This window comes from Capsicum annuum, chromosome 10 (genome assembly GCF_002878395.1).
Source record: "Capsicum annuum cultivar UCD-10X-F1 chromosome 10, UCD10Xv1.1, whole genome shotgun sequence".
Classification (NCBI taxonomy): domain Eukaryota; kingdom Viridiplantae; phylum Streptophyta; class Magnoliopsida; order Solanales; family Solanaceae; genus Capsicum; species Capsicum annuum.
In genome coordinates, this window is record NC_061120.1 from 184,541,631 (window position 1) to 184,555,010 (window position 13,380).

General features: G+C 37.5%; 1 protein-coding gene across 3 annotated transcripts; it reads right to left on the bottom strand.

Annotated features, from left to right (window-relative positions):
- Positions 1-1,458: 1,458 nt before the first annotated feature.
- On the bottom strand, positions 1,459-13,055 carry LOC124888162 (protein DETOXIFICATION 44, chloroplastic-like). 3 transcript variants are annotated; one of them, XM_047398633.1, is made up of 13 exons: positions 12,666-13,054; positions 12,165-12,286; positions 8,302-8,430; positions 8,071-8,213; positions 7,548-7,683; positions 6,233-6,329; positions 6,029-6,129; positions 4,859-5,022; positions 4,254-4,325; positions 4,004-4,120; positions 3,617-3,712; positions 2,847-2,968; positions 1,459-1,979 (listed from the first exon to the last, which is right to left on the bottom strand). In XM_047398633.1, exons 1-13 carry the CDS (start codon positions 12,968-12,970, stop codon positions 1,916-1,918), a joined length of 1,668 nt encoding a protein of 555 aa, XP_047254589.1. In that variant the 5' UTR covers positions 12,971-13,054; the 3' UTR covers positions 1,459-1,915. The 3 variants fall into 3 exon arrangements, with proteins under 3 accessions (XP_047254589.1, XP_047254587.1, XP_047254590.1); XM_047398631.1 differs by having other exon boundaries at positions 8,296-8,430; positions 12,666-13,053; XM_047398634.1 differs by lacking the exon at positions 1,459-1,979 and adding an exon at positions 1,986-2,166 and having other exon boundaries at positions 8,296-8,430; positions 12,666-13,055.
- Between the last annotated feature and the right edge of the window lie 325 nt (positions 13,056-13,380).

Below are 13,380 nucleotides of genomic sequence, written 5' to 3' on the forward strand. Positions count from 1 at the left end.
TTTTGAAACCCCACCGACTTTTTGGTTTAGAAAATTATGTACTTGAAAGGTGACAATTTAAATTTCACTCCATATAATATGTAGAGAAAAGAAAAAGAATATTTCATGTGTTTGAATGCAGAGAGAATTAAGATGCTTCTGGTTTTAATGTGTTCATTTATCATGTGGCAATTAATTTGATGTAGGTTTCATTTTGGTTATAGAATGTTGGCTCAATAGCTGAGATGGGTATTAACGAAGGGTATATTTGCTTACTTTCACATACTTTAAGAGTATATTTGGCTTTATTGTCGTCTATCAATCATTTAATTAGGTTAATTGATGAGTGTTGTTAAAATAAGGGCAAATTTGGACCAAGTATTGGAGGGTAAGGACATATTTATTGCTAAAGTATTAACAACAGGCATATCTGCTTGATTTCACATAATTTAAGAACATATTTGACCTCTTTTCATTTTTTTAATTGTGATATTCAGACCAACCTGTATTGTACGTCGACTAATTTCATGGTGTACCTCCTAGCTCTCACAATAACAGATACTGAATAACCCTGTACACTAAAGATGGCAATTTTGACTAGATCTGCAATTGGAAAGTCTATTCCTCTAGCACTGATTTGGGTTCTGAAATTGGTTACCTCAGACCACTTGTTTATGCAGATATTGGAGCTTACAAAGGTTTGTCTCTGTCCAACAAATAATAGAAAATGTGTTCTCTAACAAGTTAAATTTTTTTTTTACGAAATGATCACACAATTCAAAAACTCTCCCTCTAACATCTTAAGCTTTAAAACCCAAAAAGTACCAGATGGTCACACAATTCAACGGTCTCAAGTCTCAACACTGAAAAAGGAAATACCAAAATCTTGAAGAATTAGAATGTAGAGTAGAGCTGTCAATACAGGTCGGTCCGGCCCATTCAGGCTAGCCCACACGAGCTTTGAATTTAACAAGTCAGGCCGGACTGGCCCATAACACCAAGCCCACACCATCACTCTGTGGGCTGCGGGCCTTAGGAGCCAACCCAATTTTTTTTAAAAAAAATATTTTATAATTTAATTTTATAATGTCAATAAACATAAATATTACCAGACAATATTACATAGTGTTAATACTTGTTAATCCAGTCTTCAACACCCCCAAAAAATACTCCTAATAGCGAAATTAAATAACTTTTGACATAATATCATTCGAACCAAATAAAAATACTAATAAACAATCTAAATAGTTGCATGTATTTGACTTACGGGCCGACCTATAAGCTAGCCCAACCCACATTGCACAAGCCCCACGGGCCATGGGCTTATCCGGGCCGGACTAAAAAGTCTTGTTCTTAAATGGGCTACAAAAACTCAACTCATCAAATTACAGGGCAGGTCGGGCCAGCCCAACGGACCTGGCCCATATTGACGCCTCTAATGTAGAGCAAGGACAATGGACTTATCCAGAGAAATGAGAGTACAAGAAGAATGAACTGTTACATTAGCATAGTACTATATGCATCAAATAAGCTGTTCAACTTTACAAAGATCACTTGGTTGAACTCTCTTTTTTGAATTATTTCACCAACTGGAGGGAAAAAAGGTGGTGGTGGTGGAGTGGATTCCCAAGTTAGAGTTTAGCTAGACTTTCTAATGGTCATTGAGATGATGTAGCTTGATCATGGTTGTTCTTCAAACCTCCACAGAGCAATCTTGAAGATAAATCCTCCCCCCGTCAGTAGAGACCAAAGAAATTGATGAAATTGATATGGCTGTTCTACTGTAGAATTAACTTTCCAGATATCAGGAGTTCAATTTTGCCAAGATCTGCAAATGCCTGTTAAGGTATGGTCAGCAATTTGCGCCATCCTTGGCATAGGCCTTACAGAATTTGCTGACCATCATAAGAGAATCAATCAACTTGCTAACTGAAAGTCAGACACTATCCTGTTCCATATCCGACCGAAGAAATTTCCATGGTCCGTCTCTTGCTTGTAACCTGCTATTCACAAGTACTTGTCAAAAAATCGCACTGAAAGGTAACAGAAAAGAAAAGGCATAATACATAACCAGACACTCAAACTTATCCTCAGTTGGCAAGTACTCCAACTTTGAGTATGCACATCTAGACACCTCAGCTGGTTTCCACTGTGTGATTTGAACACTTCAACTTACAAAATAATCACCTAGACAACTCAAAAATTATGTGTCACGTTAGCGTCGAGTGTCCAAGAGACACAGTCGGGACAAGTGGGAGTGTTTAAACGCAAGTTGAAACCAAGTTGAGGTGTCTAGATATGCACTCCCAAAATTGGAATACTTACTTGCAGCTTATGTATTATGCCAAAAGAAAATGCTCTAAGGTGAAAATAACGATTTAGACCATATTCCACTCAATGGCAACTTAGAAGCAAAACCTTAGTCAGCATCTAGGCCATATGAGAGTTTTTCAAGTTAATTATATCAAAGGGATTAATGATGATCATCGGAGAGACCGTAACCTGCATAACTAAAGTAGATTTTCTTCACGTTGGTGCAAATGGAATATTATGACTCAACCACTCAAGGAAGAAAATCAAATAAACTGAGCAAAAGCCTTTGGTTTTTCTCTGGAAAAATATACAGAGACTTGAGGCTTTGATTCAACCTACAACTTTCAAATGAAGACTAACACAGTCAAAGTGGTAAAACAAAAGCCTTTTATAAGATGTTAAAAATATTAAGCACCAAGACTATTCCACTTAAATAACTAAACAGCCAGTGAAAATGAAAACCTAAGACAACACTTTACAATTAAATGCAACTTGGTTCAATTCATAAAATTACCTCTCTAAGGTTGGCGAAAGAGATGGACGCGGATATTTACCTCAATATTCCAGCTACAACCCGCAAGGCTACGAAGAGAAAAAGCCCCGCCCAGACTCCAGGAAGACCGAATAATGGCGCAGCAACAAGTAAGAAGATTGAGGAGACTATTCCATTCACTAACTGTTTGTCAAAGACATGAAGCTGAATCATAAGGAGGGGACATAATCTGATGGTATATTTTAAATGTTAGTCACAATGTAGGACACACTCCACAGCCACTCTCTATAGTTTTCCTCAAATTGGTGCTTGTATTGAATTCAATTAGATACACCGATTCCAGAATGTTCAAGAAGCATCTCATTGATTGGCTAAAAAACAGATAACTTGGATGTGTGTTCTAGGCCTGTACTTCACTCATTGTAGCAAAGACCCCAAGAGATGTAGCACCGTGTGGTCATTGAGACAACACTTCATTACTATGTGTAATCAGCTTTCAGGAGAACTTATCGTTTGATCCCTTAACTCTTCTCTAGACTTTTCATTCTTCTTACACGGTTTTGTTACTGAAACAAAAGCTTAACCATAAAAGCAAATATCATATAAAAATTTCTTTTTATTCAACATTCTTACCACCTGATTGAACCATATAGACTCTGCTAACTTTTTTTCCCTCTTAATTTTCCACTTTCTGGGACTACACTGGGTATGTTGTTGTTGCTGTAATTTTCTTGCACTCTCAATTTGATTCTACTCTGGCTTTGTTTCTGGTATCGCATGTCAGAATACTATTCTCTGCGGGTAAAAGCAGTGATGCACAATAATACTTACCATAGAATATGCAGCAAATTCGAAATCTGAAACACCATAATAGAGCCCATCAAGAACGAAGGCAATAGCATTTATTGGCTGAGATCCAGCAACAAACTGTCCAATAGATCATATTAATAAGATAAGAATAAGTAGTTTATCATTCAAATATCAAGTTCATCCAGATAACAAAACTTGACAGCTCTGTACAAGGTTAGAAATGACAGCTGTGTAATTACTTCTATACATGACCAACACTATTTCATTATATAGAAATAACCTAGCTGGTGCAAAGCAGAAATTGTAATCTAAGGTAAATATATCTCAACTTTGGGGAGCATCCACTTTTTGGGGTCAAATATCCAAGGAAGAATGCTGAGTGAATCGGGCGGGATAAGAATTTCGTACCAGAGTACCAGATCTGGCAATTTTCAGAACTTCAGAATCTGTGCTGAATAAGGTGGAGAGTGCTTCAAAACCAATGAACAAGCTAAAACCCAAGGCAACTCCTGTCAATGCACCAATCTGGCAAGATTCACATAAAGAGTAAAAGATGTAGCAAGTCAGTGTTCCAGTTATATTGCTTTCTCTTAAAAGCCGAGTGAGTAATCATAGTTGAAAGTCAATAAAGAGTACAGGGAGTAAGAATGCAAATTACCTGTAGAACTTTATAAACCACTTCGCGTGCTTGGCCATAATTACCTTGAGAAACTCCAGTGGCAAGAAGAGCCTAAAGATCAACAGAATAAGAATGCAATCAAGAAAATGAAAGACAACCATATTTTAAAAGTAAAGATTGAAAGAAATACTTCAATGGAATTATCCAAATATGACACTAACTATGATCTCGTTGTGAACTTCAGTTAAGGAAAAGCCTGTGACTTCATTGGTAACTGACAAACAAAAAGAAATAAAAATGAAAGGAAGAGATTCAAGAAATAATTGTAACATATTTACTTTCATAGAAGATTAATAATATACGTTTGTTCCTTGGATTGTAAATTTCAAAATTAAAGTAGAATTTGAAAAGGGTCAATTGCGATTAGGAAGGAAAAGACGTTAGCTAGAATTGTCGTATTTGGTCATATATGATAGTTCCATTACACGGAGGCACACCTACTCACTAATAAAATTGAACTGACAAGTATTTGATTTTCATTTGAGACGTAAAAAACGGCTGTTGAGCAACCTTTCAGAAAATTATGCAATAATGCCAGAAATGACAGCAGAGAAAACAAATTGTTTTAGTCGAAGTATACTCACCTGCCCAGCAAGTGCCAAGGCATCAGTTAGCAACGATACAGCTAGCCAAACTTCAAAGCAGATCTGATGACCAGCCATAGGCACGGGGCCCTGTTGTGCTGCCAGAGCTGTGGATAGTGTAGTGGTAATTAGAAGTGCGAAAGTCCTCCCTATTAGAAGGGCACCTGGAAAAGACGAGAACAAGCTTAACCTAAGAAAGGTTTGATCTTTTGTATTTTGAATAAGCTAAAGAATTGCAATACATTCTGATAAAGTCCACAAGAGAAACTCTTAATTATCATTCGACAGGCTTCAAACATGCAAAATATTCTGCAGTCACTCAAAGACCAAATGTCAGTTTACATGTTTGGTACATGGAAGCCTTTCAATCTACATTTTTTTCTTGAAACAGACCTAAAGAACCTCTAAGAGTTGTTAGTTTCATGAAAGGTCAAGATATTGCATTTATGATATCAGTTCAAAAATGTGATTAATCATTATAGTGCGCTAAGTTTAACAAATGAGTTTATGGTAAAAAGAAAAAAAAGGTTCGTATATGATTTTCATAGAGGCATTGGAAATTTTCACTTGAATTCATGCTTTAAGTGTTATGTTCATAAACCACCCCCACCACTCACCCCTCTTTATTTGAGCATCAGCATCTAAGATAAGATAGCGGAATACATGCCAAGTAGTATAGTGACATAACCACTACAGCGGGGATAATTTTTGTGTGTTAGGTTTCCTTTTGCAACACAAGGTGCTGATCTAAATACTGGTTTACCATGCCTAAAAAGAATATGCTCAAGAAATGCAAAATTATAATGAATTTGAAGTTAACCAGAAAGTTTGTATATCATATAAGAGAGCTTTCTTTTTCTACCTTAAATTTGTTGTATAAATGTCATTCCTCCCTTACTCTATCTTCAAATGTAAATGAGATTCATATTCAAAGCTTCAAATCATTTACCATTCAAAGTATTCATTTTCGACTATGGATAGAGTTACTTTTTGAGAAGGAACTATGGATAGAGTTATATGCAGCTGCAATAGGAGATTCAGTTGGACACATTTGAATGTTGTGTCCAACAGATTATCCACACAAAATGGGAGTCCTTTTATCAAAATTCTTTTTGTTAACCACAAAAAGTATCCTGATTTGGGTATTGTCAATAGCTCCCAAGAAAGTACCAGATTTAAGATACTGAGAAAATCTTCCCACATCAATGTCTGGAGCAATAAGAAGAACTTTCCCATTTAACTTCCACAGAAGGATAGAAGCAGTCAAGTATCTGGTCAAAATGTAGATCAAACAAAAAATAAGATAAAGAGAATGGACAGGAAGTGATATCATGTACAGAGTAACTATAGTTTGGTTTACCGCCAACAACATACTCAGAAATCACACCAGCAATTGCAGCACCACTAATGCCGAAACCAAAGGAGAATATCAAAATTGGAGACAAGAATGCATTTACCAAGTTACCAGCTCCTGATAATCCAGAACTCTTCTTTGTCAGACATGGAAGTAGAAGTATCAAGCAAATATTTTACTCAAAACATTTGAGACATAACAAAAAGAGTCTATTTATCAAGACCATACCGAGTGGGTGGGTGGGTGTTTGGAGGGGGGGGGGGGGGGGGAGGGGGGGATCAAGCAAACAATGATATTGATTAATATAAAGCCATACTCTAGGCACCTCATAAGGTAGTAGCATTCCCCACAGCAGTATTGTCAAAGGTGCGCTTTAGCCCTGAAGCGAGGCTCAAAATGTGTTGAGCGTTTTGCCTTGCTTAATGTGAGTTTCAGTTACGTCATCAAGGTTCTAATTTCTAAGGCATACTTTTCCTTGCCTATGAGCCTATTTTGAAGAGGAGCACTAAACAATTGATATTTCTGATTGTTTTTTTTTTCAATTTCTTTGTTCATAAATTTGTTATTTATGCTTATAATTACTAGTCTTGGACTAAACATATATATTTGTATTTTTTCCTCCCTTTGTGCCTTTTTTCATTAAAGTCCACACTTTGCGCTTAAAGCCCCAACGGACCTTGGAGCTTTTTTGCTCTTTTTGCTTGTGATAACACTCGTATTGCTCTGATTTACTTTTTATTATTCCTTAAGCCTTTTCTGTTATGTAATCCATCTACTTGTCACCTATTCTTTATCTTGAGCCGGGGGTCTATCGGAAACAGTCTCTCAACTTCTTCGGAGGTAGCGGTATGGACTGCGTACATCTTACCCTCCCCAGACCCCACTTTGTGGGAACACACTGGGTTTGTTGTTGTTGCTTGTGATAACACTGGCCTAGAGTTGTTTCTCTATAATTAACTAAGCTGAACAAATCTCCAATAAAAGCTGGTCTTATCCCTAATTCACCAAGGTGTATGAATTTAAATGAAGTCAAACATCTAAAGTAGTGCCTGCCCACTTAAATTTTGTAACTGTACTTATATAGGAAAACCTACTGTATACTGAGGCTTAATATAGTGCATTTAGCTCAACTAAAGGGGTACATGAAAACAAACCCTTTTTATCTCAACTTCCCGATGAATTCGTGAAGTTACTATACAAACAGCAACAATAAAGCTAGAAGCAGTTATCTGCCAACAATCTATAATTATTCATGAAACAAGATTATCAAAACAGATTTCACTTGGATTTGCTTTATGTAGATCAGATATGTATTTGGGTATCTTTGATACTTGCCAACAGCATATAAAGGAGTTTTTGTGTCCTTAAATCCACGAAATGTTCCTTGAGCAGCAAGTGCTATAACAACTGGTGGAGCTCCAAATCCCCTCATTGTAAGGAATTGCTCAGCTGGTACACGCATTGGTGAATCCTGTGACACATCAACAATCCCAAATAGACTTACACTGTTTTACCTTCAACAAACAGCAATACACAGCAGAAATATGGGGAAGCATAAATCCAGGAAGCTAAATAAGTTTGTAGCAGTTCCCCACGACGATCTCCCCCCCTCTTTGAGTAACAAGGAAGTACAAACTTCATAACCAAAGTTGTATATTTTTACCCTCATTTTAGGTAGATTATCATAATTAGGCATACCTACGGAGGTCAATGCATCAATAATATCTGATTGTCAATATGCATTCTCCAAGATATACTTCCAAACAAAAATGGCTCAATAGCTTACAACTTGGGGATTGGAAGAGAAAAAGTTAGCCCTCATGATAGAAGATAACTTGTTTTCCAAAATAAGACATACAACAGATATACCCATGGTATTCATCATGAAACCGGAGCCAACAGAAAGTCCCACAGCTTCCGCAATGCCAAGGCCAAGGGCAAGTAGTAACGAAGTTGATACCGAAGGAAGTAATATCTTGCTTTGTGAATCAGGTGAGCTATCTAGTTTAAGAACAAAAATATAACTCATATCAGCAACAAAAAATGTTTGACAAATTAACAAGAGATGCTTCGACAAACTCACCGTCACCTTTAGTAATTAATGCCTGCTCTTCAGCAACGAAAGAAGTTGTGACGTTGAGCAAAGGAACATTGAACAATTTCGAGATGAGGTTGAAAACTGATACTGAAATACCTACTGCTGCTAATTCAACTGAACCTACAAAACACATGTATAGATAAGACAGACAGACATGGACCAGTCAGTAAGTTGCACTTTATCATTTCGAAATTTTATTCCCCTCCTCCTTTATTTCAGTGATCTCAGAATCTACCTAATACAAAGTGGGAGCCACTATAAGTAAACTATAGCATCAACCCATTTGTGCACGATTTAACTTGCTTAACACTTACTGTTATTTTTTGGTTTAGTAAAATCTGTATTCAATGAACTTCAATAATATGTTCAAACTAAAGTATGAACAACCAAATGAAATTCTAACTCTATATTCACAAATATGAACTTCAACAATAAGTTCAAATCAACTTATAAAAAACAAAAATGAAGTTCAAACCAACTATAAACAACAAATGAAGTTCAAACTTTTTTTGGAAGCTAGTAAACCAAACTTTTAGAAGGAGATGAAGATTAAAAGATTCAAGTCCACTGAATTCACAGTGTGTCCTTAAGGAAATTATTCCCTTCAAGTACTCGAGGTTATAGAATATATCCTTCCAGGATAAAATGAATCACTTCAGCAGTATAGCGGTACCTCAAATTCTGCCGAACAACGAACTCACTCAACATTAGCAAATCACAGTTGAGTTTTGTGAAAAAGAGGAGTATTTTTCTTCAAAATTTTGTTATAATATCTGAGGAAAAATCAGACATTTATAGTCAAAAGGTAGCTCTTCAGAAAAGAAGCAATGGTTCTAAAATATTGCACTATTTTGGCCGTTAGGCCCACATTCGGACCCATGTGTGTCCACACATGGCGAGATGCGGCCGCATGTCAGACATTGCACAAAAGTGCGTACATGCAGAGTGACATAAGCTGGCATGTGTGTCCGCACATTGCCAGATGCAGCAACATCGCCCTTTTTCACTTACAAACAATGAACTAAAGGATCGCGTTCCTTTTCACTTACAAACAATGAACTGAAGTACCGCGTCCCTTCTATGTGTGTTAGCACATGCTCATGGAGAAAATTTTCATTAAACAATTAAGTTTCAATTGAATTTTGTCCAAAGCCGAAGCCAAGCAACGACGGTGCGAGACTTGTCTTCTTCTTGCCTCACTATCCCCATGAAAGGTATGTTTCGATACTTAAGCACAAGGATGTTCCTTTGGTGGGAGAAACACTCCTTTTATAAAGTAAACGCACATTTCATTTTTTCTTTCATTTTCTTCCCTCCATTTTTCATTCACATTTACATAGAACCCAACACTTACTCCCGCTGTTCCAAAATACTTGTCACATTGCGCATCTCTAAGTCAAATTACACGAACTTTTACCAACACCTGAAACGTATTTTCTCACCACATTGATACGAGAAAAATAGAAGGTTATAGTACTTTTGTTTAGTTTTCTACTATCCAGATTTTAATTTTAAAATATTGAATTAAGCTAATCCAATTCAACTCCAAAAATTAGTCAAATTAACTCACAAAAAGTGAAATATGACAAGGATTTTGGGAGGGGGGAGTACTAAATTGTAAAACAATGGGTAAAACACATTTTTAGCTTCCATGGGCAAGTATTTTGAGACGAGGGAGTACTAGATTGTAAAATAATGGGTAAAACACATTTTTGTCTACCATCTTAATCCCAATAACTACTACTTTTGAATGACAAGGGGGACAAAGGTTTCGTGTTGGGGGACTTGGAGAAATTCGAGGAGTGTCGCGACTATGGTTATTGTAGGCGTATCAAGGTGGAGGAGGTCAAGGGGGCTATTCGCAGGATGCATCGGGGTAGAGCAATGGGGCCAGACGAGATTCCAATGGATTTTTGGAAGAGCACTGGCGGGGCAGGTTTAGAGTGGTTGACAAGGTTTTTTAACATCATTTTTAGGGCGGCAAAGATGCCTGAAGCGTGGAGGTGGAGTACGATGATTTCTTTGTATAAGAACAAGAGAGACATCCAGAATTGCAACAACTATAGAGGTATTAAGTTGTTGAGTCATACTATAAAGGTTTGAGAAAGGGTGGTAGAGTTGAGGATAAGAAGGAGCTCTGAGAATCAGTTCGGTTTCATGCCAGGTCGCTCTACTACTAAGGCCATTCACCTCGAGAGGAGACTAGTAGAGCAGTTTTGGGAGAGGAAGAAGGACTTGCACATAGTGTTTATTGATCTTGAGAACGCATATGACAGAGTTCCCAGAGAGATTTTGTGGAGGTGCTTGGAGGCTAGAGGGGTGCCCGTGGCGTACACTAGATCGATTCAGGACATGTATGATGGCGCGAAGACTCGGGTGAGGACGGTAGAGGGAGATTCAGAGCACTTTTCGATTTTGATAGGGTTGCATCAGGGATCGACTCTTAGCCCTTTTTTATTTGCGTTGGTGATGGATGTTTTGACGCGACATATTCAAGGGGAGGTGCCTTGGTGTATGTTATTTGCGGATGATGTGGTACTGATTGACGAAACTTGGGAAGGAGTTAACGATAAGTTGGAGATTTGGAGACAGATCCTTGAGTCTAAAGGATTTCGGTTAAGTAGGACCAAGACGGAGTATTTGGAGTGTAAGTTTAGTAAGGTGTTGCAGGAGACTGACGTGGTTGTGAAGCTGGAATCCCAGGCCATTCAGAAGAGGAAGAGCTTCAAGTATCTAGAGTCTATGATTCAGGGCAATGGGGAGATTGACAAGGATAACACGCATCGTATTGGGGCGGGGTGGTTGAAATGGAGGCTCACTTCGAGAGTTTTATGTGATAAGAAGGTGCTCCCGAAGCTTAAAGGAAAGTTCTACAGAGTGGCAGTCCGATCGGCTATGTTGTATGGAGCCGAGTGTTGGCCAGTTAAGAACTCTCACATCCAAAAGTTGAAGGTGGTAGAGATGACGATGTTGTGATGGATGTGTGGTCATACCAGGAAAGATAGGATAAGGAATAAGAGTATTCGGGAGAAAGTGGGAGTGGCCTCGGTGGAGGACAAGATGCGAGAAGTTAGGTTACGTTGGTTCGGGCATGTGATGAGGAGGGGATTTGATGCTCCGGTGCGAAAGTGTGAGACACTAGCTATGGATGGTTTTAGGCGGGGTAGAGGTAGGCCGAAGAAATATTGGAAGGAGGTGATTAGGTATGATATGGAGCAGTTACAGCTTACGGAAGACATGACCCTTGATAGAAAGGTGTGGAGAATGCGGATTAGTGTAGAGGGTTAGAGGGTGAGAGTGCGTCGGTTACAATAGGAGAGCGTTCTTTATTTGTGTCTGAAGTTTCTTGTTTGTGTTGTTGAGCATTGTCTATGGTTTCGGATAGATAGTAATTAGTTTTATCTTGTGGCTGTAGTATTATCTTATGGCTAGTGGTGTTAGTTTATTTTCCAGATTGTACTAGTTTATATGCATTTCTGTTTTGTATTTGTTATACTGCTATCGGTCCTAAGCCGGGGGTTTATTGGAAACAGCCTCTCTACTTCATATGAGGTAATGGTACGGTCTGCGTACACTTTACCCTCCCCAGACCCCACTATGTGGGAATACACTGGGTATGTTGTTTTTGTTGTCTGGTTTTGACCTAACACGTAGTTTAAGAAAGTAAAGAAAGACTTTTGAATTTTATAGTCTTAAATTAGAGATACGTAGAAGGTACCAAAATGCTGCTCTTTAATCTTGTGTTCTTAAACATGATACGTGGAAAGTTGGAATTAAAAGGAAAACTAAAACAACAAATTGAAATGGAAGGAGTATATTACAAATTTACAATAAACCATATAACAAAATTATACCTAAATGTCCAACAAATGCAGTATCAACAAGTGAAGTAATGGGGTCAGAAGCAAGAGCTAGCGCCGCAGGCAACGCAATGGACACAATATCCCATCCAATTCCATCAAATTTCAGCACTTCCCTGCAATAACCCAACCCAACACACAAATCAGCAAAAAAAATAAACACAAAAAATTACTACTCCCTTCGGCCATCTTTACTCGTCCAGTATTGACTTGGCACACTCTTAAGAAACAACAAACAAAATGACTATTTTACTATATCACCCTTTGAATATCATAAACTCAATGCTTTGAGAAATGCATAAAAAAATGGCTATAGTCAATAATAAGCAAAAATAGGAAGAACTAAGTGATGAATTATCTCTCAAGTAATTTTCTAAACTGAAAATTTACTTTTAGCACAGTGGACAAGTAAAAGTAGACGGATACAATAATAATAAGAATAATAATAATAATAATAATAATAATAACAAAACCAAGTGTGGTCGAAGATAATACAGCAAGGAAGTGACTGAATCCAACAGTGATGAGGAGAAGGAGGAGGAGGGAGGATCCGGGTCGGGTCCCGGGTCAGGATCCGGATTCTTGACCCGACTTTCATTTGAATTATGAATGGAATTTTTGGATATAGTTGTAGGATTTTTGTCCCTAGATGATTTGACGAGTACAGTACGGAGTCGAGTTGAGGAACTAGTACTATTATCTCTTAGTTGAAGATTAGTAGAGTAACAGAAATAACTGTAATTCTGATTTTTCTGGGGAAAAGAGTGAGTAAATAAGGGATGGTGAAGACTAGAAGCCATGGTTGTTCAACTGTAGATAAAGAAAAAAATTAGTATACAAACAAGTTTAATAGGAGTTTAGCTTTTCCTTTTTGGATTCGGGGGACGCGGAGGGGAATTATCAGTTCTGCGGGTTTGGGGGGGGGGGGGGGGGCGTTTTGGGGTTGTCAGCTGAATTAACGGCTGAAATGGGAATTGTGTAATAAAATATCTTTTCCACAATAAACCTTTTCTATTTTTTTTTTTGGTAATATCCCATTATATACTCTATTCTTTTACTTGTCACTTTTTACGTGTCACACCCACTAATTAAAACAATAATGGGTATAAAATTTATCTTTTTTTAATTTGTCAAAATAATAATTAAAAATAAAAATCAAATTACTAGTAAAATAATGACATATAGTAAGTTTGAAGGGAGGGACTACTAT